Genomic DNA, 27,960 nt, shown 5'->3' with positions numbered 1-27,960 from the left:
TTAATTGTATAATGTCATGGGAACCACACATTATTAAATTATAACTAATATTTTCAAATGTGTAGGTATGCTTGCACGACTGCGTTCCTTGCTTCCAGTTTCGGTTAATATAACACTTTATAACAGCATGTTCTTACCGCATGCCAGTCATTCCTTCTTGGTATGGGGAAGTACAACAGCAACAAACGTTAATAGAATATACAAACTACAGAAAAAAGCGATTAGGCACATTGCTAATGTTGACTATAATGCACGCACGAGTGAAATATTTAGGCAGTTTAACATTATCCCAATTCATCAGCATACGATTATTACCTAGCAATGAGATATAAAAAATTCTTTCTCAATAGCACACGCATATTTTTAGATATTCTTCATATAGAACCTTACATTATCCCATACCTACTCGTCACCTACAACACTGAATAATTCCATTGTTTCAGAACACACTTTGGCCGACTAGTGCTTGGTTTCACTGTTCTTGTTTTATTAAACAAATTAATTCAAACAAATAATTGAAGGATGTGGCGCACGTGTTATTAGGCAAGCACTTTTGTCATGAAATAAACGTAATATTATTTATCACCAACTTAACTTTCAGAGTATATTGTAATTTGTCTTCATGTATTGTACTGTGAAATTTAACCATAAAGGAATTTGTGTATCTATATTTTCAGTTCATGATGAGTCTATGTGTATTACAACTTGTAAAGTATTAACCCCTTTTTGCTATGAATGAATTTTGTTCGCCTGTACTTAATGCTTTTCGTGTATCAGGGAGGCTCGGGTTCCCCTCAAGTGACTAATGTAACTTTTATCCCGAGCCTGCCCTCATCCTTGAGATGAAAATAAACTCATTCGATTTGAAAAAAAAAATGATTGTACATATTTAACTCGTAGAACCGCTTGTAAATGCCTTGTTCGTTGGATTAGGGAGCCCAACCGTCGAAGTGCGCTATGGCACGCACTCCTTGTTTGCACACGTTCCTAGCTGGCATTTCTGATGATGGGCACATGAGCGTGTGTTATAAGCAGTTTTGTCGGTACATTAACCACTGTGTTGTGAAAGCAGTGCCAAGCTTCGCGGAATGCAGTTTCCAAAGACTGTTCGGCCTATTGATCCGACATTCCTCCGTATCTTTAGGGCCACAAACGTAATTGTTCGCGCGTATGTCCGACGCAGCTTTAAACACTTCGTTTTGTGAAAGCAAGAAAAAGGATCTGTTTCACTTGAGCACAGTCCTCACCCTCATAAACTTACTCAGGTGGAGTAATAGGAGTATCGAGGTTTGATTATAACAGCCAAGTTGGAATGCACATATCTTTAACATTAGTGACTCAACAATTCGTAATCATCCTCTTCTTAAGCATAAAGGTTATAAAAAGGGATAACATGCCTCAGAAAGGCTGGCCAACGTTTCGATAAGAGGGCATATCTTCGTCAAAGGTCCGCCTATCGAAACATTGGCCAACCTTTCTGAGGCACCTTATCCCTTTTTACAACCTTTATAGAACAGCGTGCTACTCCATCTGTCAGCCCCATTCTGGATCTTGTCTCCTAAGGCGTAATATAAAGTGTGCTCTTGCCACATGTACACTTTTAGCTTATTCGTCAATCATCAGACCTAAGCTGGAATAGGCGTACATTATTTCGTACCCAAGCTTAGACAAAAACCTAAAATTGATGCTTTTCATATGATGCGATGCGAAGGTATCTCTTTTTCTTTTTGTAAATATCGGCCCACAGACTCTCCCACAACGCTAATGGAAGAACATAGAGACCAAACGCTCTGGACATGGCGTAAAATTAACAGAATGTTTCTCTCTTACACAGGACGAGCTTTCTCTTAACCCTGAACCTATGTCAAGTAAATATGAAACGAACGAGGCATCATCATGACTCCGCAACGAACACGCTTACATGTTCGATTTTTTCCCTCAAGACTGAGTTACTGAAATAACTTACCGTCAGCCATATCAGCCAGCAATATAACTATTGAACTCGTGGTTGTACAGACCTAAAGCGGTTGCTTTAGGTCTGTACGATTAAAATTTGTCGCTTGTTAGTGGTATTAACTCTATTTTTATTGACCATTGTTTATGTTAATTGTATATCTGTGTTTGCTTTCTGCCTAATTTCTTTATATTAAGTCGCTAATTTTATTTCATATGCCCCTATGCCCATAACACTTATGCACATTCCATATGCATAAGGGTTGAGAACTGAGATGTGTTGCGCCTTCGATCATTATTAAATATCCCTTTCTACTTGGGCCTATCAAAGCCTGAAGTAGTTAGGTAAATAAATAATGAAATCAATCAATCAAGTGCCCGGCGCGCGCCTACCTCGGCTGGACGCAGCGCACGCCCGTCTTCAAGGGCTGCAGCACCTCTTTACCGAAATTGACCCATGCGTCAAATGCTTTAGGTAAGGGGCTCCAAACAACGTTAATGGTACAAAACCTTACTTCTAAAGATTTATTTTCAGGCACTTGCGTTATGGTTCTTTGTAAACGTTTTCAAAGTTTTGGTATGGGAAAGAAAGAAGACGGCAGAGAGCACAGGTACAGTATTCTTTATTTACCGGCATGATTCGCATTCTGCTCGTTTAGTGGATTAGCTACGGCTGTGTGAGTAACAGTGAAACAGAGTACAATAATTATAATTTCCGGCTCGTCGGCTCGTTGCTGTTTCTCGCTGCACTGTGAACTTTTCAGTCTCAAAACTGCAGAAAGCACGGCATACGCGACCTGTCACTCTCCGCAGCAGCGATTAGCGCTTGTGTAGGCAATAGATGTCTCTCCACACATGCCACTTTAGGAAGTATCGTGCAGGATCGACCCGTTCTCCAAATAATGTGGCGCCGTCGACGCCACCAAGCGTGGCAGACGCGTGCTTTTCTCGCAAGCGTGGAGCGTGTCCGCCGACGAGGCACGTCATCGACACGGTCCGCGAGTCGCGGCCCTGCCTCCGGCCAATGGCGAACGCGCTTGGGGCCGAAGAAAAGCGGCCGCCTCGTCAACGGCTCGCTTACAAGCTGCAAGGATGGCGCCTTCGGGACCACGCGCCGGAAATTGGGTGAGCCTCCAGACTTATATAACTAAAATGCTTGCACTTTCTTCTTCTGAGGGCTGGAATCGGCAGTCGTTGTAACGACCTCGTCGTTCTACACCCTTTGGCGTGAAACAAACGCCTACACGGTCGCACTCAGGCAATACAATGGCATTCTGAGCATTGATGCGTGCAGCGATTGCTGTTGGTCAAACGGCGTTTGATTGCAAAGTGGAGCGTTCCAAAAGCGACGGGTGGGGTAAGCGCAGGCATGCCTTACAATGTTCAAGAAATCTTGGCAGGAAAATAAGTCAGTGACAACAGGAAAACGACAAACCGAACCAGAACAAGCAGACGCACGCAAGTTTAAAGTTTTGTATCAAAAATCGCTCCATGCGAAAATTTTACGTGCCAGCGAAGTTCAATACGTGAATGCCCTGAAATAAAATTAAACATCACACCTATTTGGCGCTTTTCTTGATGCAGCCGGCTTGGCACGATTCGGTAACCTTAGTGCAATTTTTTTGACAGAATCTTCTCGGAAGAATGCCAAGCAGCTTACCATTCGCCGTGTTGCTAAGAAAGGAATGTATGAATTGTCACATGAATCGCCGTGGCATATTCTTCTATATATTGTATATAGATTTTAATGCTTATCTCAATGATTTGTTCACTAATATTGTTTTATTGGTGACAGCTGAGACACCTGCGCTTGCCTGAGGAAATCTTCATTTCCAAATCAGAGTTTGCCAAGTGCTTTTACCCTCTATATGAGTTGTACGCGTAAGCTCATTGGTAATTGTAACATATGGATGCACAAGCTGGTGCATTTTTACCCCAAATATGAAAGAAATCGTGTACGTTTTCGTGTGATTCGAAACAAAATCGCTTTCTCCTAATAAACACAATGTTGCCCACTTTATTCTAAATGCGGAGAGGATTCCAGCACATCTCAGGCAGAGGTCAATTCTTTCAGCGATCATCGGTAAACAATCTTCTCCTCGAATGATGGCAAATAAAATATCCATTAAATTGTACATGTGCATTATAAGTACGCCCTATAACACTTTCCTCGGGAGGCGTAATAACGGCGGTGGAGACATTGTGCCGGAAGGGAGTTTTTAATTGATGGCAATTTATTTGGCTGAATTTAAAATGCAGGAAATACAAACATAATTTTTGACCCACGGCTATAGACTAGCAAAGGCACCAATTTAAAAATATTACTCAAAATAACAGGCCTGCTGACATAATGACATGAATGCATGCAAAAATAAAGTTTAGTGCGCATGGAAAATTTTGTGAAGGTCTTGCAAGAAAAGCACACTAATTTCGAAATAGTGTGACCACATGGAACGTTATATGTTGACTGGCAAGCTGCGAAATGATGAAAGCCGTGTTGGTTACCTATAAATGCGGTGCTGCGCGACGGTATCTTCACGAAATTTGCAGCCGCAAAGCTTATGAAAACGCGCCTGCAGTCACAAAGAAGTAATGGGTCACCCTTCATATACTGGGTGTTTCTTTAAACTGTGCAGAGTTTTGATAAACAGGGTACACGGACAGCGAACGAACCATTTCTTCAGACGAGTTTGTAGCCTAGGCCGACATAGTTTGGTGCTAATAATGATAGCTTCAGAAGAGAAATTAACGACATTGATTGACTAGTTTTCTTATTCACCTTGGGGGCGGTTCTCGATGGCGAACGGTGAGGCAGTCGCATTTGAATGCAGCCCCATAATTTCAAAATCCTAAAGATTGGCGCTTGTTTGTCGCATTTCTAATAGAATTTCAACATTGATCTCAGCAATATCAAAACTAGCCTATCAGATGAACACACCGTTTGGAAATTCTGTTACAGATTGCAGCTAGGCGCTTGCTTTTGATAGCTGGAATGAGCTTTGACGCTCGATAAAGAGTATGCCGAATAGGTTGTGACTTCAATTGTTCCTAAAAAAAATTAGATTTCATTAAAACGCGACTGCCCGATAATTTCCCATATAATGTACTGCTCCGAAAGTGATCTTAAAGTGATAATTATCAATTTGTTGCTAATGGGTTTCCTATAACTCGCATTATCAGAGCAAAGCTATCTAGCATCGCCTACAACTCCCTTGAGAAAGGGCTATGTTTGGGGGACTTATTTCGTTTTTATGAAGAAAACTTCATAGTCTAAAAAGTGTACCCTCTATGTCGGTATCAATCTTGCTCTAATGTACACTCTAAAAACAAAGACAGTTTCGGGAACCCTGTTTGAGGGAGTATCTGCTTGTTCCATATTTCACTCTTTTCGAGAGTAGTTCGACACTGAGAGAGAGTAGGACAACTCCTCCTGACAAGAGTTTTGGTACTCCACCACAAGGGAGTGCTAGTATTCTTCCGCAGTGCTAATGCTCTTCCCCACAGGGGCAATAGTACTCCCCCAGACCGAGTGTTTCTACTCCTCCAAACCGAGTACTTCTCCAAGCCGAGTGTTTCTACTCCCACAAGCAGAGTGCTTGTACTCCTTCAGAAAAGAGTACTAGTACTCTTCCCATTAGTATGAAAGCACGATGTAGATCCATGGTCACGTTAGAAGGGATCTGCAATACTTGCATGTGGGGAATATTTGATTCCTTCGTAACCAGCTCTTGCATTTATGCTTGGTGGATGCGATGTAATCTGTTGTCGCCGAGTTACTTAAATGAAACATTTTCTCTCTTAAAAGGACAAAATCTTTATTGCTCAGTCACAAGACAAACTGAAGATTAATTGGAGAAACATACCGACAAACACATAGAATCCGATTACAATGATGCCTATGAACTTTAGAACACATCTTGTAATAATACATAAGTATTCTCTAAAGTTTCATCAGACAGTGTAGGAATATCCTTTAATGCACTTGGCTCCACCTTCTCAAAAATGAACTATACAATGGAAAGTTAATCATAGAACAAACATGTGTAAGCTTACACAGTATTGGCACTATGATCGAAGAGAAACATGCGCCACATTACAGGCCAGCAAACGCATTTCTGGCGCAAAACGCACGCACTTATATGGCAGAGGTTACCAGATGAGCTGCTAAGCATAGGGCTGGTAACGTAGACAAATTATGCAAGAAACTTTTTGTGTGCCACATTCTAAGACTGCAGCTAATTTTATAACGTCCTGTACAGCGTATGGATGTTCCTCACAGAGAGTACCGTGCATTTTCTCATGTGAAGGCGCAGATCAAGCTAGCTTTGCTTATATTTCACATAAAGTAATTCATGTATGGGCTGCACCCAATTGTTTCGAATGTGTCTTGAACAGACCGCTCGATTCTGTAAATCTAGAATTTGTTGCTCGAAGTGCTTGAGCGACTAGCCAATAACGCGAAGCCAAAACTGGATGTACATCGCTCAAATACTACCGATTGTCGCACGGAACGAGCAAGCGATTGAATTTTTATACGTGCAAAGATAAGAACCTACTGTAAGACCTTCAGAAATATTTTTGGCAACTTTTTGCAGTAAAATACATCAACTTAAATTACAAAAGCACGCGTCACGCTAGTTTCGACGCGTATTTGCAGCTCTCATACAGAGAACACCGGGGAGACGTCCCTCAAAATCGTCGCTCGCACGGAGCACGACTTGCAGGCGACGAGCGAACGCGACCGGCACGTCCATCGCATCGCTTGTAGCAGTCGCGCGCAAGTTGGCTTATGCTATGCTTTATTCAGCATAAAACTTGAATCCCTCATGCGTTTCCAGTAAGCTAAAGATAACGTGCCCAACTGACCTCTTGCCGAATGCAGCTGAATGCCTGGGGCAAAGTTTCTAACTAGCACTGGCGCTGCACATAACTTCAGTAGTCGCACATTACCCATGGGCGAGACACCGTCAAGCGCGCAGCTTATCTATAACGAAAGCATGCTGGCCAGCAAAATCACGCCATGTGACTCCTTCAAACATAAGCCAGGTTGCGAACGTAGTTCCCGCGCCTACTAGGGCGCCCCTCGCGGCGGCGAACACGCACCCGGCAGGATGCGCCCAGCCCGCTTGCGTTCGGAAAGCCTGTGCGTGCACTGTTTCGCGCGTAGCTGTTGCCTTTTCTGAGCAATGTTGAAGTGCAACCCTAGCTGTTGCGCAGTGGGCTGCAACAGCACGTGCACCAACTCACGAGCAACAAAGTTTTACAGGTTTCCGAGCCGACAGTATGAAGCAGAACGGCGTCAACACTGGATCGCGCATGTCCGACGGCAGACTGTTTTATGTTCCGGCGTTATGCCAAATGCGTTAACGCTGAATTCTTTGCTCTTACAGCAACGATGGCAGCAACGGGGCGCCTGCAGTGCGTACTACTACCTGGATATGCAACAAACAAAGTAGTTTGTTTCCTCACTGTACCGCAGTAAAGGTGTGGAACCCTTTTTCAATCCTCTCCCATTCAAACAGCGCCAGCTGCGAGGAGGGGTTGTAGCTTGCTCAGCTGGCATAGACCCTTCTGAGCCCAGCATATCAACTAAGGGGCAGTTGACATCACCAAAATATTTGACGACGTTGTTTATTCGACCCTCCTTTGCACGCACTGAAAAATCTCAACAACATAAAAGTATCGAACTTCCAGTAACTTGGGCGAAAATATTTTCCCAGCGTAGTATAACACAACTGGTAAGTTCCTCACCTTTTTTTGTGTTTGGGGAGAGCGACGTTAGAATACCTCGGGTAGGTCTTACGAGTCGTTCGTACGCCCCACGTTCTTGGATTAGATGTTCTGGATTCGCATTTGCCGTCCTGTATGTACAGCGAAACTACCGCGGCGTGCTCGCACTTCCCTGCGATGCCAGCACGGCAATCGCAGCTCCCCGCTAGGATTTGCCTGCTGTCGCCGACCTTCAACAATCAATGTCACCTATAATTTCATGCGTCCACACTGTAGATAACGAACTAACTTACGCTGAGCTTCACGCATCTCGCTGGTGCGTTATTTTTCGTTTGCGGAATACACCTAGAAGTCACCTCCGATCAGTGCGGGTTCAACACTTCCCTCACGTCGTAGACGTGCCCCACTTCAAATGAAGGACCTCCTTTCTCTAAATTATTTTCGCGAAAAAAGCTGTCAAGATCTTGTAATTCCCGAAACCCGGCTAAAATTATTATCGACACGCTGTTTCCCACCATCACTAACGTTTGGCAGGGCGCCAAACACGTAGCGCGTGCTGCTGACACCGTGAGTAATCCTACCGCATTCGAGCAACTATTCGTCAGATGGCGCTAGGGGTCCGAAAGACAGGGCGCCGCCTAGCAATTGCAACGTGCCCATAAGGAATCATGAGCTGGTGAACAAAGTATTTTAAGCCTCCTCTGGCCTCACGTCTTTTGTTCATGCTCCAGGCAGCGCTTGCAATTTTCAAAGCTCTTACGGATAGCGGCAGGTGATAAAATCACACGTACTTCTCGCAACGACAGGCTTTTTCCATTGACATCGGCAGACAGCGCGCTTGCCTAGTCCGTTGTCAATCGCGTCGGCTAAGCGCCGCGACGACTTCCTGCCGATAGCATGTCACATACACAGAATGTTCACCTAAGTTAGAATTCACTTGCCTTGGAGGATTAGTTGTTATATCTAACGAATCACGAACGATTGTCGTGTTTTCGCAGCGACGTGAGATGCTGACACACGATCGCCCTTGGATGCGCTTCGTTGCTGCTCGCTGGGCGGATCACCTTTCTCCGGTGCTGTGCTGTTCCGCGATGTTGAGTGCGCGTGCGGTGGAGCAACTCCGAGTGAAAAAGTGCTCGCTCCGCGTTCTTTTGAACTGCGACTGCCTGTTCTCATAGAAGCAAAACGGTGCGGTATTTGCTCAGCGTGCGTGGGTTATACATTGCCATATTCGGGGCCAGCCTCTTACATTTGAAGCAGAAGCTTACGCTACGTTTTGTTCTCTATTGCCGCAAGAGTAGAACGAGCGTTCTGCTCTCTCTCAGAAGGGCAGAGTGAAAAACTAATTTCACTCTCTCGTTGGTGACGGAGGGAACAATGCATTTCACTCGACTCGACATTTTGCGAGAGTAAAACAACTCTTTGAAGAGTAAATCGGCCGCTTCATTCCTGCGATACCCTCACTAGTTTTTAGAGTGTAATGAGCGCGAAGCTCGCGACTGGCTGAGTAAACTGGTTAATTGTGTTATCTCAGGAATAATTAAGCTGATGCGAGCAACGACTCGGAAGCAGACTCAAAGTTGATCTAACTGTACAAAATTTTTAGTGGTCAGCTTTACCACCTTTGCTGACACTTACTGTCGTGGCAAAAAACGTCCAGTCAAGCTTGGGTCTGCATTCTCGTGGTTTCGAATGCTTAACATATTGGAGCACACAGACTTGCATTACCTAATAAGGTTCGTATCTGCTTATCTGGCGTAGGTAACACTGTTCAATTTAACGTTGTTTTTTTGTCCCAACCGTTTTTTCACTGACACGATTACAGAACACTTTTGTATTAGTAACGCAATTTTGCAAGAATGAGGAAAATAGGTTGCTCCTGAAGTTTGTCAGTCTCTCTGCTTCGAAGTCGTCTAATGTTACGCTTTTTAAGGATTTTCTTGCGAATAATTATGGGCGAGTACAATTTGTATTGCCGATTCGACGAAATAATTAAGAACGCGCTGCCTTAACATTGTGCAAGTCTGCGTCACGATTGGTATGTAAGTAAGGTATCTATATGTCATGAGCCCGACCAAAGCGTTGGTTTGACTACTGGCAGCCGTGATGCAAGAAGACTATTTTAATACACAATTTTATATGCTGAATTCCACTGAGAGTCGTACCTTGTAATTTCCCCTCGATAAACAAATATAAACGATAAAACTCGCGCGTCAGCTCTTGCGCAACCTCGTCTAGACAGGAATCGGAGCCAGCTGGCGCATATTCAAGTATTATCGAATAATTTCAACGTAAAGGGGAGAAACAGCGCTAGGGGCAATATTTTGGGCTCTAGCTCGTTAAAGGGCTAATTGAAAAAAGTGGAAGTTTGAAGGCGAAAGGTGGAACACGGAGGGCTGTATCTAAGAATACTTCCTGGGACGTCCTGGAATACCACGGAATACCGACTAGACAGTACCCAAACGTTGCTTCCTAAAGGAAAGTCTGTGAAAGAATTTTTTTTTTTAAACAACACCACAGCCGGGGCACGCAGCTGTGCCAAGTATCACATTGCCCCTCAACTGAGGACTGGCTGGCATTAACAGACGGGAATAATAAACATCTACGTGATCATCTACACAATGTTAAATTGACCAACCACTCCCATCTGGCCACTCAATGTAACTGCTATACGCGCCAAATTAGTGCGATCCAACATAAGCAGCGCTTCGTTTCGTGGCCTTTGAATTCACCCAGCTCGTCCTGTCTACTCTATTTTTACCTTTCAGGCTCATGGATTGAACAGGCAGGACCACAAAACGTAGGGTGCAGTAGAGCGAGCAGAACGCTTTACTTCCAACTATTTCTTTCCTTTTCAGAAATCATTGCTGTTATGTCAACGGGAGCCGTAATAAAAGGCGTTCGGAAGGTAGAACGGAGTTTATTGCTTAGAGAATTGCGCGCAATATGGTATGAAACATCTCCGGTTGCTCCCTGTCTGCTCCAGCTCTTTGTGTATCTCGGTGGGAGCCGCGGATGGGGATGCGGCGAGACCGCGTCTTTGGCGTAGCGGAAGAGGGGTCTGGTAGACATAGCGATTCCTCTCCCCTTATTTTTGCGCTTGGTAGCGGTCCGGAGGGCGTTGCTGTGACGTCGACGTTCAGTGGGTGGGCGCCGTGTTGTTTGGATCGCACCTGTGGCTGGTTTTCGTGGCCGTATCCGTTGGCTGCGTCGGAAGGGCCGGTTCAGAAGCGTCATTTTACTTTGATAATAGCCATGTTGATATGTAACTAGTGAGCTGACATAATTTTCAGTATTACTTACGATGCTCCTTTTCTGCATTATCCTATTTTGAGAATTTTTTATGCAGCCGCTCTAATGTATACTTACTCTGAGGGTACTGTAAATAAATAAATAAATAAAGATGCCTGAGGGCGGCTCCCTTTGGCGATGTCAGACGGCGGAAAATGTGGTTTTAAGCGGCGTAGCTGATTGAGGTTTCAACATGTTACCGTCCCGTCCAGTCTAGGTCTCACGATGATGCGTTTCTTCATAATGGCGGTGATCCACTCCGGCTTTCGTCGAAACTGGTAGGCTCTCGGTGCTGTCTCGAATCTCCTGCAATGCATAGCGCCATGGATTCCTCGTGCCATCTTTGAACGCGGTTCTGACAGAAAAGCTGAGTTGTGTGTTCGAATCTCGCGGGAAAACATGAGCTTTGCGGGGTCCTGCGCCATCGTATCCTGCACGGTTGTGCGCTGCTTAAACAAGAAGCGGGCGATGCGCCACTGCATTAGCATTGTAGGGTCTTTTGCGATAGCACGCTTTAGCTCTCCGACGTAGCGTTCAGGCTATCCGTCTCAGGCTGAGTACATAGTATATCTATATATATAGTACATATAGTATATATGTATATTGTAAATGTATATTTTTATTGATTTCTGCCGACACAAAAGCGGTTCCGTTGTCTCATGCCACTGTGTAGGATGCGCCGTGAAAATGTTGCAAACAAGGAGAAGACAGCTGTCGATGGTGTTTTGTTCACGTGGCGAACTTCAACCCATCTACTGTAGGCGTCCACAACCCCCAGAAATGTATACCCGCCAAGGTGTGCTCAGTATGTCCCAATAGGGAAATGGGGCTCTTGACGGAATACGTTGATAGGTCTTACAAGCTGTGCACTCTGCCGCAAGTGAACTCTACCACGCCAGGGAATTTGTTCATGTAGCTTGCTGTTGCGTCCCAAGAAACCACTGCTGCAGGTCACGTGCACAACCGTTTGCAGACCTCTCATAGCTTGTATCGATTATGATAGCGCGCTGAAGCACGTGCAACTTGTCCGAGCATCCTGAGGTGCTCCGTACGGCTGCACAGATGGAGAAGTGCAAAGAGCTAGGAGAGCGTGTTAGGCGATGTGCACTGGTCATCGCCACTACTGCCCAACGTGAGGACCACCCAAGGGAGTTTCCTTGTGTTGCTTGCTGTTGCATCCCAAGAAACCACTGCAGCTGTTCACGGACGCTGCCGATGGGGGCCCTGCGTAGCTTGTATCCAAGTATGACAGCCGGCTAAAGCAAGTGCAACATGTCCGTGTTAAATGCTAAGAGGTAGCAGAGCGCGTCAGGCGAAGTGCACTGATCGTCACCGCTACTGCCAAGGCTGAGGACCACGCCCGGGAAGTTCCTTACATATCTTGCTGTTGCGTCGCAAGAAACCACTGATGCAGGTGACGTGTGCTCCCGATTGCAGACGTTGCGTGGATTGTGTCGATTATCATACGACGCTGAAGCACGCGCAACTTGTCCAAGCTTACTGAGATGCTCCGCACGGCTGCGCATACCGTGAAATACAAAGAGGTAGCAGAGTGCCTTAGGCGATGTGCATCGGTCGTTGCCGCTACTGCCAAGTGTGAGGACCACGCCATGGAATTTGCTCATAGCGTGCTGTTGCATCCAAAAAATCACGGCTGCAGGCGACGTGCGCGGCCGATTCCAGAGGTTGCGTCGCTTGTATCGATTATGATACCACGCGAAAGCACGTGCAACTTGTCCCAGCTTTCTGAGATGCCCCGTACAGCTGCGCAGAAGGTGAACTGCAAAGTGGTAGCACGTCTAGTTAGGGGATGTGCACTGGCCGTCGCCCCTACTGCCAAGTGTGCTGATCATGCCAGTGAATTTGCTCATGTGGCTTGCTGATGCGTCCCAAGAAACCACTGCTGCAGGGCACGCGCGGTGTCGTTTCCATACGTTACATAGCTTGTATCGATTATGATAGCACGGTGAAGCACGTGCAACTTGTTTGAGTATCCTGAGGTGCTCCGTATGGCTGCAAAGACGGTGAAGTGCCAAGAGGTAGCAGAGTGCGTAAGCCGATTTGCACTTTGTCGACGCTGCGACTGCCAAGTGTGAGGACCACGCCAGGGATTTGCTCATGTAGCTTGCTGTTGCGGCCCAATTAACCACTGATGCAGGTCGCGAGCGCTTTCGATTGCGGATACTTTGTAGCTGCTGTGCAAGGTGATAGCCCGCTGAACCATGTGCAACTTGTCCCAGCTTCCTGTCATGCTCCGTATGGCGGCGCAAAACGTCAACTGCGAAGAGGCAGCACAGCGTGTTAGGTAATGTGTACAGGTCGTCGCCACTAAGGGCCAGTGTGAGGATAATGCCTGGGAATTTGCTCATGTAGCTTGCTGTGGTGCCCAAAGAAACCACTGCTGCAGGTCACGTGAACTGCCAATTGCAGGCCTTGCATAGTTTGTATCCAAGATGATAGCACGCTGAAGAATGTTCCAGTGTCCCCAGCTTCCTGAGATGCTCCATACGGCTGCGCAGACGGTGAAACGCAACGAGGTTGCACAGTGCGTTAGGCGATATGCACTGGTCGTCGCCGAAACTTCCAAGTGTGAGGACCCGGCCACGCTATTTGCATATGTTGATTGCTGTTACGTCCCAAGAAAGCACTGCTGTAGGTCATATGCGCTGCCGATTTAATACCCTGCGTCTTGTGTATCCAAGATGATAGCAAGTTGAAGCGCGTGCAAGTTGTACCAGCTTCACGAGATGCTCCATACGGCTGCGCAGACGGAGGAGAGCAATGGGGTAGCACAGCGCGTTATGCGATGTGCAGTGGTTGTCGCCGCTGCTGTCAAGAGTGAGGACCACGCGAGCCAATTTCTACAGGTTCCTTGCGGCTGCGCCCCAAGAAACTACTGTTGGAGATCACGTGCGCATCCGGTTGCTGACCCTGCGCAGCTTAAATCCAAGATGATATCCGGTTGAAGCACGTGCAACTTGTCCAAGCTTCCTGATATGCTTCGTACAGCAGCGCAGATGGTGAAGTGCAAAGAGGTAGCAGAGGGTGTTAGGCAATGTGCGCTGGTCGTCACCGCTACTGCCCAGAGTGAGAACCACGCCTGGCAATTTCCTCATGTAGGTTGCTCTGGCGTCCGACGAAAGCACTGCTGCTGGTCACGTGCACTACCGATTGCAGACCTTGCGTTGCTTGTATTCAATATGATGGCACGCTGAAGAATGTGCAACTCGTCCCAGCTTCCTGAGATGCTCCGTACGGCTGCGCAGACTGTGAAGTGCAAAGAGGTAGCAGAGAGTGTTAGGCGATTTGAACTAGCCTTCGATGCTGCTGCCAAGTGTTCGGACAACGCAGGGAATTCGCTCATGTAGCTTGCTGTTGCGTCCTAAAATATCGCTGCTGCAGACGACGTGCGCTGCTGTTTTCTGGCGCTCCATAGCTTGTATCGATTATTATAGCACGCACAAGCGTGCGCAACTTGTTCCAGATTAATGAGATGCTCCATTCGGCTGCGCACAACGGTGAAATGCAGAGTAACAGAGTACGTCAGGCGATGTGCGCTGGTCTTCGCCGCTAATGCCAAGTGTGAGGTCCATGCCAGGGAATTTCCTAATGTAGTTTGCTGTCGCGTCCCAACGAATCACTGCTGCAGGTCACGTGCGCTGCCAATTGTGGACCCTGCGTAGCTTGTATCAAATATGATTGCAAGCTCAAGCACGTGAAACTTGCCCAAGCTTCCTCAGGTGGACGGTATGGCTGCCCAGACGGTGAAGTGTAAAGAGGTAGCAGTGTGCCTCAGGCGATGTGCACTGGTCGTCGCAGCCACTTCCAAATGTGAAGACCGCGCGAGGTAATTTTCTCATGTAGCTTGCAGCTGCGTCCGAAGAAACCACAGCTGCAGGTCGCGTGCAATGCCAATGGTGGACCATTCGTAGCTGGCATCCATGAAAACAACTTTCACATTTTATTAGCAACTTACAACTTGCACGCTGAAGCACGTGCAAGTTGTCGCAGTGCCGGAGATGATCGGAACGGCTGCGCAGACATTGAATTGCAAAGAAGTAGCAGAAAGGGTAGGCGATATGCACTAGTCGTTGCCGCTACTGCCAAGTGTGGGGACGACGCCAAGGAATTTGCTCCGATAACTAGCTGTTGCACTACAAGTAACCACTGGTGCGGGCGACGTGCGCTGCCGATTGCAGACGTTGTGTCGCTTGTATCGATAATGATAAAAACGCTATAGCACGTGACATTTGTTCCAGCTTACTGTGATGCTCCGTACGGCTGCGCAGACGGTGAAATACAAAGAGGTAGCAGAGTGCGTTAGCCGATGGGCACTTGTCGTTGCCGCTACTGCCAAGTGCGAGGACCACGCCAAAGAATTTGCTCATATACCTTGCTGTTGCGCCCCAACATCCACTGCTGCAGGTGTCGTGCGCTGCCGATTGCAGAAGTTGCGTAGCTTGTATCAAAGATGATAGCAAGCTGAAGCACGTACAACGGGCCCAAGCTTCCTGATGTGCACCGCAGGGCGGCGCAGATGGGGAAGTGTAAAGAGGTAACAGAGTGCGTTAGGCGATTTGTGCTGGCTATAGCCGCTACTGCCAAGTCTGAGGACGATGCCACGGAACTTACTTATGTAGCTTGCTGCTGCCTCCCAAGAGACCACTGCTGCAGGTCACGTGCGCAGCCGATTACGGACCCTGCGTAGCTTGTATCCAAATATGATAGCAAGCGCAAGCATGTGTAACTTGTCCAAGCATCCTGAGGTTGTCCGTACCGCTGCAAAGATGGTCAAGTGCCAAGATGTAGCAGAACAAGTTAGTCGATTAGCACTGGACATCGCCGCTAGTGCCATGTGTGGGGACCACGCCAGAGAATTTGCTCATGTCTCTTGGTGTTGCGTCCTAAGAAACCACGGCTGCAGGTCACGTGCGCTGCCGCTTGCAGATGTTTCGTTGCTTGTATGCAAGATGATAGCACGTTGAAGCGCGTGCAACTTGTACCAGCTTCATGAGATGCTCCGTATGGCTGCGCAGATGGAGAAGTGCAAAGGGGTAGCACAGCGCGTTATGCGATGTGCATTGGTCGTCGCCGCTGCTGCCAAGTGTGAGGACCACGCGAGGCAATTTGAGTTTGTTGCTTGCTGTATCGCCCCAAGAAACTACTGCTGGAGATCACGTGCGCATCCGATTGCTGTCACTGCGCAGCTTAAATCCAAAATGATAGCCAGTTGAAGCACGTGCAACTTGTCCAATCTTCCTGAGAAGCTCCGTACGGCAGCGCGGATGGTGTAGTGCAAACATGTAGCAGAGGGCGTTAGGCGATTTTCACTGGTCCTCGCCGCTACTGGCAAGTGTGAAAACCATGCCAGGGAATTCGCTAATGTAGCTTGCTCTTGCGTCCCAAGAAACCACTGCTGCAGGTGACGTGCTCTGCGGATAGCAGACATTGTGTAGCTTGTATAGATTATGACAGCACGCTGAAGCACGTGCAAGTTGTCGACGTTTCCTGAGATGTTCCGTATAGCTGTGAAGACGGTGAACAGAAAAGAGGTAGCAGATCGCGTTAGGCGATGAACGCTGGTCGTCACCGCTACTGCCAAGAGTGAGAACCACGCCAGGGTATTTCCTCATGTAGGTTGCTCGGGCGTCGAAAGAAATCACTACTGCTGGTCACGTGCACTGCCAATAGCCGACCCTGCGTAGCTTGCATCGAAAATGTTAGCAAGCTCAAACACGTGCAACTTGCCCAAGCTTCCTGAGGTGCACCGTATGGCTGCCTAGGCGCTGAAGTGCAAAGAGGTAGCAGTGCGCCTTAGGCGATGTGCACAGTTCGTCGCCGCTACTGCCAAGTGTGAGAACCATTCCAGGGAATTTCCTTATGTAGTTTCCTCTTGCGTCCCAAGAAACCACTGTTGCAGGTCACGTGCGCTGCTGATTGCGCCCCCTTCGTAGCTTGTATCAAAGATGATAGCAAGTGAAGCACGTGCAACTTGCCCAAGCTTCCTGAGGTGCACCGCACGGCTGCGCAGATGGTGAAGTGCAAACAGGTAACAGAGTGCGTCAGCCGATTTGCACTGGTCGACGCCGCTACTGCCAAGTGTGAGGACCACGCCAGGGCTTTGCTGATGTAGCTTCCTGTTGCGCCCCAAGAAACCACTGATGCTGGTTGCGAGCGCTTTCGATTGCGGACACTTCGTATCTGCTATACAAGGTGATAGCCCGCTGAAGCACAAGTAACTTGTGATGCTCCGTACGGCTGAGCACAACATCAACTGCAACGAGATAGCACAGCGTCTTATGTTGTGCAGTGGTCGTCGCCACTAATGACAAGTGTGAGGACTATGCCAGCGAATTGTCTCATGTAGCTTGCTGTGGTGCCCCAAGAAACCACTGACGTGCACTGCCAATTAGAGGCGTTGTATAGATTGTATCCAAGATGATAGCACGCTAAAGCACGTTCAAGCGTCCCCAGCTTCCTGAGACGCTCCGTACGGCTGTGCAGACGGTGAAAGGCAAATAGGTAGAAGAGTGCGTTAGGCGACGTGCACTGGTCGTCGCCGAAACTGCCAAGTGTGAGGACCCGGCCACGCTATTTGCGTATGTTGATTGGTGTTACGTCCTAAGAAAGCACTGCTGCATGTCACGTGCGCTGCCGATTTCGTAGTCTGCGTCTCGTGTATCCAAGATGATAACAAGTTGAAGCACGTGCAACTTGTACCAGCTTCATCCGATGCTCCGTACGGCTGCGCAGACGGAGAAGTGCAATGGGGTATCACAGCTCGTTAAGCGATGCCCACTGGTCGTCGCCGGTGCTGCCAAATGTGAGGACCGTGCAAGGCAATTTCTATGTGTTGCTTGCTATTGCGCCCCAAGAAACTGCTGCTGGAGATCACGTGCGCATCCGATTGCTGACCCTGCGCAGCTTAAATCCAAGATGATAACCAGTTGAAGCACGTGCAACTTGTCCGAGCTTCCTGACATGCTCGGTACGGCAGCGCAGATGGTGAAGTGCAAAGAGGTAGGAGAGGACGTTAGGCGATTTCCACTGGTCCTCGCCGCTACTGCCAAAGTAAAACACGTTGTGGGGCTAGTTGGTGCATAACTTACAATAGAATAAGCGCCAAAATTGACGACACACAGGAATACAGACAGGACAAGGCGCTACTTGCAAATGTTGCAAGTAGCGCCTTGTCCTGTCTGTATTCCTTCATGTGTGTCGTCAATTTTGGCGCTTATTCTATTGTAAGCTACTGCCAAGTCTGAGGACCATGCCAGGGAATTCGCTCATGTAGCTTGCTCTTGCGTCCCAAGAAATCACTGCTGCCGGTGACGTGCTCTGTGTATTGCAGACCTTGCGTAGCTTGTATCGGATATGACAGCACGCTGAAGCACGTGCTACTTGTCGAAGTTTCCTGAGATGCTCCGTACGGCTGCGCAGACGTTAAACTGCTAGGAGGTAGCAGAGCGCTTTAGGTGATTTGCAATGGCCTTCGTCACTACTGCCAAGTGCCAGCTCCACGCCAGAGTATTTCACTCATGTAGCATGCTGTTGCATCCCAAGAATCCAATGCTGCAGTTCACGTGCACTGTCAATAGCAGACCTTGCGTAGCTTGCCTAAATTATGATAGCACGCTGAAGCACGTGTAAGTTCTCCCAGCATTCTGAGATGCTCTGTACGGCTGCGCAGAACGGTGAAATGCAAAAAGGTAGCAGAGCGCGTTAGGCGATGTGCGCTGATCGTCACCGCTACTACCAAGAGCTTGAATCACGCCACGGAATTTTCTCATGTAGCTTGCTCTGACGTCTAAAGAAACTTCTGTTGCAGGTCACGTGCACTGCCAATTGCAGACATTGCTTTGCTTCAATGCAAGATGATGGCACGCTGAAGCATGTGCAGCTTATCCCAGCTTCCTGAGATGCCCCGCACGGCTGCGCAGACTGTGAAGTGCAAAGAGGTAGCAGAGAGTTTTAGGTGATTTGCATTGGCCTTCGAAGATGCTGCCAAGTTTAAGGACAACGCAGGGAATTCGCTCTTGCAGCTTGCTGTTGCGTCCTAAAAAAACCACAGCTACAGGCGACGTGCGCTGCTCTTTTCTGGCGCTGCATAGCTTGTCTCGATTATGATAGCACGCACAAGCCTGTGTAACTTGTCCCAGATAAATGAGATGCTCCATTCGGCTGCGCAGACGCTGAAATACAGAGTAACAGAGTGCGATAGGTGATGAGCACTGGTTGTCGCCGCTACTGCCAAGTGTGATGAAATTGCCAGGGAATTTCCTTATGTAGCTTGCTGTTACGTCCCAAGAAACCACTGCTGCAGGTCCCTTGCGCTGCCAGTTGTGCAACCTCCGTATTTTGTACGCAAGATGATAGCACGTTGAAGCACGTGCAACTTCTCCAAGCTGCGTGAGATGCTGCGTACGGCTGCGGAGCCGGTGAAATGCAAAGAGGTAGCAAAGTGCTTTAGGCGATGTGCACTGGTCGTCGCCGCTACTGCTGAGTGTGAAGACCGTGCCAGGGAATTTTCTCATGCAGTTTGCTGTTGCGTCCCAAGAAACCACTGCTGCAGGTGACGTGCGCTGCCGATTGCAGACGTTGCGTCGCTTGTATCGATTATGATATCATGCGTAAGCACGTGCAACTTGTCCCATATTCCTGAAATGCTCCGTACGGCTGCGCAGACGGTAAACGGCAAAGTGAAAGTACTGCGCGTTAGGGGATGTGCACTGGTCGTCGCCGCTACTGCCAAGTGTGAGGACCGTGCCAGGGAATTTCCTTATGTAGTTTGCTGTTGCTTCCCAAGAAACCAATGCTGCAGGTCACGTGCGCTGCCGATGGTGGACCCTGCATTGCTTGTATCAAAGATGATAGCAAGCTGAAGCACGTGCAACTTGCCCAAGCTTCCTAAGGTGCACCGCACGGCTGGAAAGACGGTGAAGTGCCAAGAGGTAGCAGAGTGCGTCAGCCGATTTGCGCTGGTCGTCGCTGCTACTGCCAAGTGTGAGGACTACGCCAGGGATTTGCTCATGTAGCTTGCTGTTGCGTCCCAAGAAACCACTGATGGAGGTCGCGTGCGCTTTCGATATCGGACACTTCGTACCTGCTATGCAAGGTGATAGCCCGCTGAAGCACGTGCAACTTGTCCCAGATTCCTGTGATGCTCCGCACGGCTGTGCAGAAGGACAACTGCAAAAAGCTGGCACAGCTTGTTAATGTAATATGCAGTGGTCGTCGCCACTAATGGCAAGTTTGAAGACCATGCCAGGGAATTCGCTAATCCAGCTTGCTGTGGTGCCCTAAGAAACCACTGCTGCAAATCACGTGCACTGCCAATTGCAGGCCTTGCATAGCTTTTATCCAATATGATAGCACGCTGAAGAAATATGATAGCACGCTGATAGCACGCTAACACGTTCAAGCGTCTCCAGCTTCTTGAGATGCTCCGTATGGTTGTGCAGACGGTGAAATGCAACGAGGTAGCACTGTGCGTTAGGCGATGTGCACTGGTCGTCGCCGCAACTGCCAAGTGCGATGACTCCGCCACGCTATTTGCGTATGTTGATGGCTGTTACGTCCCGAGAAAGCACTGCAGCAGGTCATGTGCGCTGCCGATTTCGGGACCGTGTGTCTCGTGTATCGAAGATGATAGCAAATTGAAGCACGTGCAACTTGTCCATGCTTCCTTAGCTGCTCCGTGCAGCTGCGCGGATGGTGAAGTGCAAAGAGGTAGCAGAGCGCGTTAGGCGATTTGAACTGGTCGTCGCCACTACTGCCAAGTGTAGGGACTGTGGTAGGAAATTTCCTTATGTAGCTTGCTGTTGCGTCCCAAGAATTCACTGCTGTAGGTCACGTGCGCTGCCGATTGCGCATCCTGCGTAGCTTGTATCCAAGTATGATAGCAGGCTGAACACGTGCAACTGGTCCAAGCTTCCTGAGATGCTCTGTACGGCTGCGCAGACGGTGATCTGCGCTTAGCTTAGCGCGTTCGGCGATGTGGACTAGTCGTCGCCCCTACTGCCAAGTTAAGGCTTCTAAAGAATATACCATATTCACACTTTCAATCAGGTGATACAGAAATGTACGGAATATTTCCAACCCTGATATATAAGTTTCATTGATTACCAGAAAGCGTTTGATTCATTCAAAACCTCAGCAGTAGTGCAGGCATTACGAAATCAGGGTGCAGACTAGCTGTGTGTAAAAATAGGGAAAAATATCTTTAGCGGCTACACAGCCACCGTAGTCCTTCATAAAGAAAGCAACAAAATCCCAATAAAGGAGGGCGTCAGGCAGGGAGGCACAATCTCTCCAATAATATTCCCAGCGTGTTTATAGGACGTATTCTGACACCTGGATTGGAAAGAATTGGGAATAAGGGGTAATGGAGAATACCTTAGTAACTTGCGATTTGCTGATTATATAGCATTGCTTTGTAACTCAGGGGACCATTTGCATTGCATGCTCACTGACTTGGACAGGCAAAGTGGAAGGATGGGTCTAAAAATTAATCTGCAGAAAATAAATAATGTTTAACAGTCCCTGAAGAGAACATCAGTCCACGATAGTTAGCGCGGTAATGGAAATGGTGAGGGAATACATCTACTTAGGGCAGGTAGTGACCGCTGATACGGATGGTGATACTGAATTATTCAGAGTAATAATGGACTGGGGTACGTTATGCCAGCATTCCCATATGATGAACGGCAGGTTGCAATTATCCATCAGAAGAAAAGTGTATTACAGCTGTGTCTTACCAGTACTCACCTACGGGGCAGAAACCTGGAGGCTTACGAAAAGGGTTCTACTTAAAGAGAGGACGACGCAACGAGCAATGGAAAGAAGAATGATGGATATAACTTTAAGACATAAGAGGAGAGCAGAGTGAATAAGGGAACAAACGCGATGTAATTACATATTACCTCGCGACACGAGGGTGCCGGGCACAAAATTCACATCACGGTGATGGAGGTCGTAGCGCTGCTTTTGTTTGTCTTCAGAAACTTGTAGACCAGCACGCGCTAGTTGGCGAGCATGGTCAGCATGGGCGACAGCATCATGGGCCTAAGCGCTATTTGATGGTGTGGAGGACGGAAGCACAGTGTCCAGTGGTAGCATCGGTTCACTGCCATACAAGAGGTAAAAGGAGAAAAGCCAGCAGTGTCGAGACGGGAAGAGTTGTGCGCAAAGGTGATGTAAGGTAGAGCCTGGTCCCAGTCACGGTAGTCGCCTGAAACATATTTGGATAACATGTCTGTAAGGGTGCGATTCAATCGCTCAGTGAGGCCGTTCGTTTGAGGGTGGTAGAAGTTGGTAAATTTATTCTGTATTGAGCAGGCACGCATGATGTCGTCAATGTCTTTGGGTAAGAACGTACGGCCATGGTCCGTGAGCAATTGACGCGGAGCACCATGAATCAAAATCATATCATGCTGGAGGAAGTCCGCAACATCAGTTGCGCAACTGGTCCATGGTCTACAAGTCCGCCAGACTTGTAGACTATGGAATATGAAAATTCTTGTAGCCTCAATCCCATCGACCAAGCCGACCTGTAGGATCTCTTAGCGATGAGAGCCAGCAGAGAGCATGTGGTCAGTGACTACAGAAAAAGGGCGACTGTAAAGGTAAGGACGAAACATCGCAACCATTGTTACGTTTCGCCTACGACGCGCGGTATAGCCGACGCGGATGCAACGGACGCCGGGGCTTCATTCAAAGCGGCGGACATTTTGGCCCGTTCAGCGCTGCCGCAACGCCTACCCGCCAAGCGCGTCCGGGCATGTTTCAATGCCACGTGTCTTCGTGTGTGCGTGTGTGTGTGTGCATCTTGGTGCACACGCTTGTCAAAGCGCGGCAGCCGGGGAGAGGAGCTCCCCAAGTGTGAAGCGAGGAGGTCTGACTGGCGCCGGCCCGGCGGATGCGTCACTACTCGTCTCAACGTGCCCGAGCGGCGCCGTCACGTGCGCCCCATCCGGAGCCGTTCCTTCTTGCCCTCAACTCCGAGAGTATAAATGCAGTTGCCCCTGGACGCCAAGAGAGAGGCTCCGATTTCTTCCGTCGAGTAACGTGCTCTCCCGTCTCTCCACTTCGGCCGAGCTGACCGGCCGCTCTTTTGCGATGCTATAATAAACAAGTTGTTCTGTTAGCAGTCGACTCATCCTTTGCCAGGACCTTCGGATGCTTCCAGCTGTGCCCCAGGCCGCCAGTCCAACGCTACCCTTGGGGCTTGCGACCCAGATGCAACAACTGGTGCCAGCGGTGAGATTGCAACAACTGGCTGCTAGCGGTGAGATCGCGACAACGGACGCCAGCAGCGAAGATATGCGGTTGACTGTACTCTGAGCAGCACAATGACCATCCGGGAGCAGTGCATCGAGCCCTGTGTGATGACTGGTTGCCTGCAGCGGAACGACTGCGCTGAATTCCTGGCTGCGAGGTTTGGTGAGTGCGGGACTTTCTTCTTCTGACTTTTGCCAGGCTTTTGTTAGTGTCAGAAACAGAGCTGGTAATTGTGGTTGTCGTTGCTGCCGGGTTAGTTGGCGGCACGACAATAGTAGGCAGTAGAGAAAGCAGCATTCAGAGCAGCCATGGATTGGAAGTCGTTGCTCAAATCGAAATTGCTAGAGCTTGCAAGAGAGTTGGGTCTGGATGTCTCAGACAAACTCAGAAAACCAGAACTGCTAAGGGCTATTCTTGCGTTAGAAGCTGAGGATGATGAGCTGTCGGAATGCCTTGAGACCATTGAGGAGAGGGAGACGGCAAAAAGAGAAAGACAGGAGCGCGAACGTAAAGAACAGAAAGAGAAAGATGAGCGCGAACGTAAAGAAGAGAAAGTGAAAGAGCGAGAGCAACAAGAGAAAGAAAAAGAGGAGCGCGACCATCAACACGCTTTGGAAATGAAGCTTCTCGAGGTAGAGATGGAACGCGCTCGTAATGGAAGTCCAGGAACACGGTGCAGGAGAACGAGTATCGTTCAAAATGACAGACGTGATGCGGCCGTTTAAGCTTGGACAGGAGATTGGTTTGTTCCTGGTTAACTTTGAGCGAACGTGCGAGAAGCAGGGGTTCTCTCGGGAAACGTGGCCACAGCGCTTGCTCACTTTGTTACCCGGCGAGGCCGCCGACGTAGTCGCTCGCTTGAAGAGAGAGGAGGCAGAGGATTTCGACCAAGTGAAATCGAGTCTGCTAAAAAAGCAGAGGCTGTCAGCAGAGGCGTTCCGTCGGAAGTTTCGGGAAAATGAGAAAGGCAGAAGTGAGTCATATACAGGGCTTGCCAACAGGCTTATGTCAAACATGCAGGAGTGGCTCAAAGAAGAGAAAGCGTTTGGTGACCACGAGAAAGTTCTGCAGTGTTTCGGGCTGGAACAGTTCTATAGTCGGTTACCTGAGAACGTGCGGTACTGGGTCTTCGATAGGCCAGACGTTAGTACGGTGGCTGAAGCCGCCGAGCTAGCTGAGGAGGTTGTGACGCGTCGGGCTCGCGGAGCTAAGGACGGTCAAAAGGGTGAATTTGGCTACAAGTTTGAGAGGCCGAAGTTCACACCCATGAGAGCAAGGGGCGACACACGTAGTGCGGATGCGATTGAAAGCAGTCCGACCAAACGTTAGGAGACGGCGGCAGCCGAAGCCGAATGCAGAAAGCGGTTCGAGATGAGGCAAGCGCGCTTGTGTTATACGTGCCAGAACCCGGGTCACTTTTCGGCGCAGTGTCCAGAAACAAAAACAAAAGTCGTGTTTTTGTCATTATGCAGCACTGACGAGAACATGAAGCTTCTCGAGCCTTACATGTGAGACCTCCTCGTGAACGGGAAAGAGTGCCGAGTGCTTCGTGATTCCGCAGCTACAATGGGTGTAGTTCACCCCTCTTACGTAGAACCCGATATGTTCACGGGCGAGTGCGCATTGATCAAGCAAGCTGTGGAAGCTCATAGCGTGGGTCTGCCCGCACCAAAAGTGCTTATTGAAGGACCTTTCGGAGCACTTGAGACGGAGGCCGCAGTGTCATCTATGCTGACCCCCCAGTACCCGTACCTATTTTCGAACAGGTCCGATCACCTCCTGCGCGAGAAGGGGCTTTTGTTTGGAGAGGCTAGCGTTCAGGCCTTAACTAGATCGAGAGTTCGGGAGCTTGCTGCAAAGGCGGTAGTTGCGGGGCCGACGTTGTCGAACAATGAGAAAGGGTCAGAGGCGCAGCAAGCTGATATTCAGAGCACGTCCAAACTGAATAAAATTGAGCCTGTAGCGTTGAAGGCACCAGATACTGGAGAGGAAATGCCGGACACGGGAAAGTTAGAAGAGCTATCTGCAGATTTGCTCATCGCGCCCACGTCAGATGGACTTAATAGGTTGCTAAAAGTCAGCCGGTCGGCTTTGATAGCCGAGCAAAAAAAGGATGGCAGCCTAGAAAACATGCGCTGCAATGTCAAGGGAGGTATCGCCAAGAAAAATGCTCGTTTTGTGGAAAGAGGTGGGGTCCTGTATTGGAAGTATCTAGACCGCAGGGGAGTGGAGTTCGATCAGCTGATCGTTCCTCGGTGCTACCGTCAGGATCTGTTGCGCTTGTCGCATGGGGGTTGGTGGTCCGGACACCTAGGAGTTTAGAAGACTAAGGACCGTCTCTTGCAAGAGTACTATTGGCCAGGTTGTTTTCGTGACGCAGAACACTTTGTGAGGACATGTGACACCTGTCAGCGGGTTGGCAAAGCAGGGCCCAAATCGAGGGCGCCGTTGAAGTTGGTACCGATCATTACGGAGCCTTTTAGACGGCTCGTTATTGATACAGTGGGACCTCTGCCGGTAACAACCACGGGGTACAGACACATTTTGACTGTGATCTGCCCAGCGACAAAGTTCCCTGAAGCATTGCCGCTTAAAGAACTCAGCTCAGTGGAGATAGTCAATGCACTACCGTCCATATTTGCGCGAGTTGGGTTTCCTGCGGAAATCGAGTCAGATCAGGGCACACTGTTTACTAGCGCTTTGACGACAGCCTTTCTCGAAAGGCGCGGGGTAAAACTGTTACACAGCTCAGTGTACCACCCACAGTCGAATTCCGTTGAGCAGCTCCACTCCGTCATGAAGCGCGTGTTGAGAGCATTGTGTTTTGAACAACAAACTGACTGGGAGCTGTGTCTGCCTGGGGTGATGTTTGCATTAAGGACCGCGCCGCATGTGGCTACGGGGTTTTCGCCAGCTGAGCTTGTGTACGGTCCCTCGCTGCGGTCTCCGCTTCGCATGCTTCGAGAATCGTGGGAAGGCAGGGGCGACGACCCAGTCGTGGTGTAGTACGTGCTTAGGCTCCTCGAACGCTTAAGAAGGGCACGGGAGTTGTCAGGTGAACCAATGGCAAAGGCCCAGCAGAGGGCCAAGGTTTATTATGATCGGACAGCCAGGGCCCTTCGTTTTGAGGTGGGCGATGAGGTCATGATATTGCGCACATCGCTAAAAACAAACTCGACGTGCAGTGGGAGGGCCCAACACGGATTGTTCAAAAACTCTCGGACGTTAACTACGTGGTGAGTCTGCCAGGAAAACGTAAAGCACAGCAAGTTTACCACTGTAATCTGCTCAAACCCTATAGACAACGGGAAGCAGTGGCCTGTATGATGGTAAACGTTCCCGAAGAGCTTCCGGTCGAACTTCCGGGACTAGGCTCAGTGACGAACAGGGAAGACACCGATCAAGTCATTAGTGACTTAATCAGTAAAGCACCGCTGTCGCCTGAGCAGAAAATCGAACAACACCAGCTCTTACAAAAGTTTCAAGGTCAGTTCTCTGAGAGGCCTGGTAGGACTTCTGTCCTTACTCATGAAATAGAACTTACCTCCCCAGAGCCAGTACGATCCAAGGCGTACCGGGTGTCACCCCGCCAGCGCGATATTATGGAGGCTGAGGTAGAGAAACTGCTACAGCTCGGTGTTATTGAGGCGGGTGAGAGTGATTATACCTCCCCTTTGATTTTAGTTGAGGTACCGGGCAAGGAACCTCGTCCTTGCGTCGACTACCGCAGGCTTAATTCCATCACTAAGGATCAATTTTATCCGATCCCTAACATCGAGGAGCGCCTTGAGAAAGTTAGTAAAGCTCAGTTTATTTCCACCCTAGATCTTGTCAGGGGTTATTGGCAGGTTCCACTTACAGAAGAGGCTAGTAGGTATGCCGCGTTCATTTCACCAATGGGAACATTCCGTCCTAAAGTTTTGAGTTTTGGTTTGAAGAACGCGCCATACTGCTTTTCAAGCCTCATGGACAAAGTGTTGCGGGGACAGGAAGAATTCGCTTTACCGTATTTAGACGACGTAGCGATATTCTCCGCATCCTGGTCTGAGCATATGGCACACTTGAGGGCAGTGCTAACCCGCCTGCGCAAAGCGGGCTTGACAGTCAAGGCTCCCAAGTGCCAGTTAGCACAGGCCGAGGTTGTCTACCTCGGTCACGTGATTGGACAGGGTCGTCGCCGCCCCTCTGAAATAAAGGTGGCCGCTGTGCGAGACTTCCCGCAACCGCGCACGAAGACCGATATTCGGTAGTTCTTAGGTGTCGCCGGCTACTATCAGAGGTTCCCCAGGTATTCTTATATCGCGGCTCCCCTGACGGATGCTCTACGAAAAACAGAGCCCCAAACAGTCGTCAGGGACGAGACAAGGGAAAGAGCTTTTAGCGCCCTAAAGAGCGCCCTAACAAGCCAGCCTGTGATACGATCGCCAGACTACACAAAAGGGTTCGTTGTTCAGTGCGATGCTAGTGAGCGAGGCATGGATGTTGTACTGTGCCAACGGGAAAATGGAGAAGTGGAACACCCCCTCCTGTATGCTAGTCGTAAGCTGACCAGTCGTGAGCAGGCGTACACCGCCACCGAGAAAGAGTGTGCGTGCCTCGTGTGGGCCGTTCAGAAATTGTCATGCTGCCTAGTCGGCTCGAGGTTTATCATTGAGACGGATCACTGCCCTCTCCAATGGCTGCAGACCATCTCTCCCAAAAATGACC

At 48.9% G+C, this 27,960-nt stretch overlaps 1 protein-coding gene across 2 annotated transcripts in view; it reads left to right on the top strand.

The window, feature by feature from the left end:
* Nucleotides 1-2,965: 2,965 nt before the first annotated feature.
* Nucleotides 2,966-27,960, top strand: part of LOC142573285 (uncharacterized) — a 533,382-nt gene continuing 508,387 nt past the window's right edge. For both annotated transcript variants that reach the window (XM_075682922.1, XM_075682921.1), the window contains exon 1: nt 2,966-3,078. In XM_075682922.1, the coding sequence (XP_075539037.1) occupies nt 2,978-3,078 (101 nt within the window). In that variant the 5' untranslated portion in view covers nt 2,966-2,977. The remainder of the gene's footprint in view (nt 3,079-27,960) is intronic.

This window comes from Dermacentor variabilis, chromosome 2, assembly GCF_050947875.1.
Source record: "Dermacentor variabilis isolate Ectoservices chromosome 2, ASM5094787v1, whole genome shotgun sequence".
Classification (NCBI taxonomy): domain Eukaryota; kingdom Metazoa; phylum Arthropoda; class Arachnida; order Ixodida; family Ixodidae; genus Dermacentor; species Dermacentor variabilis.
The sequence above is the reverse complement of the archived record's forward strand: the minus strand, read 5'-3'. Positions and strand labels throughout refer to the sequence as shown.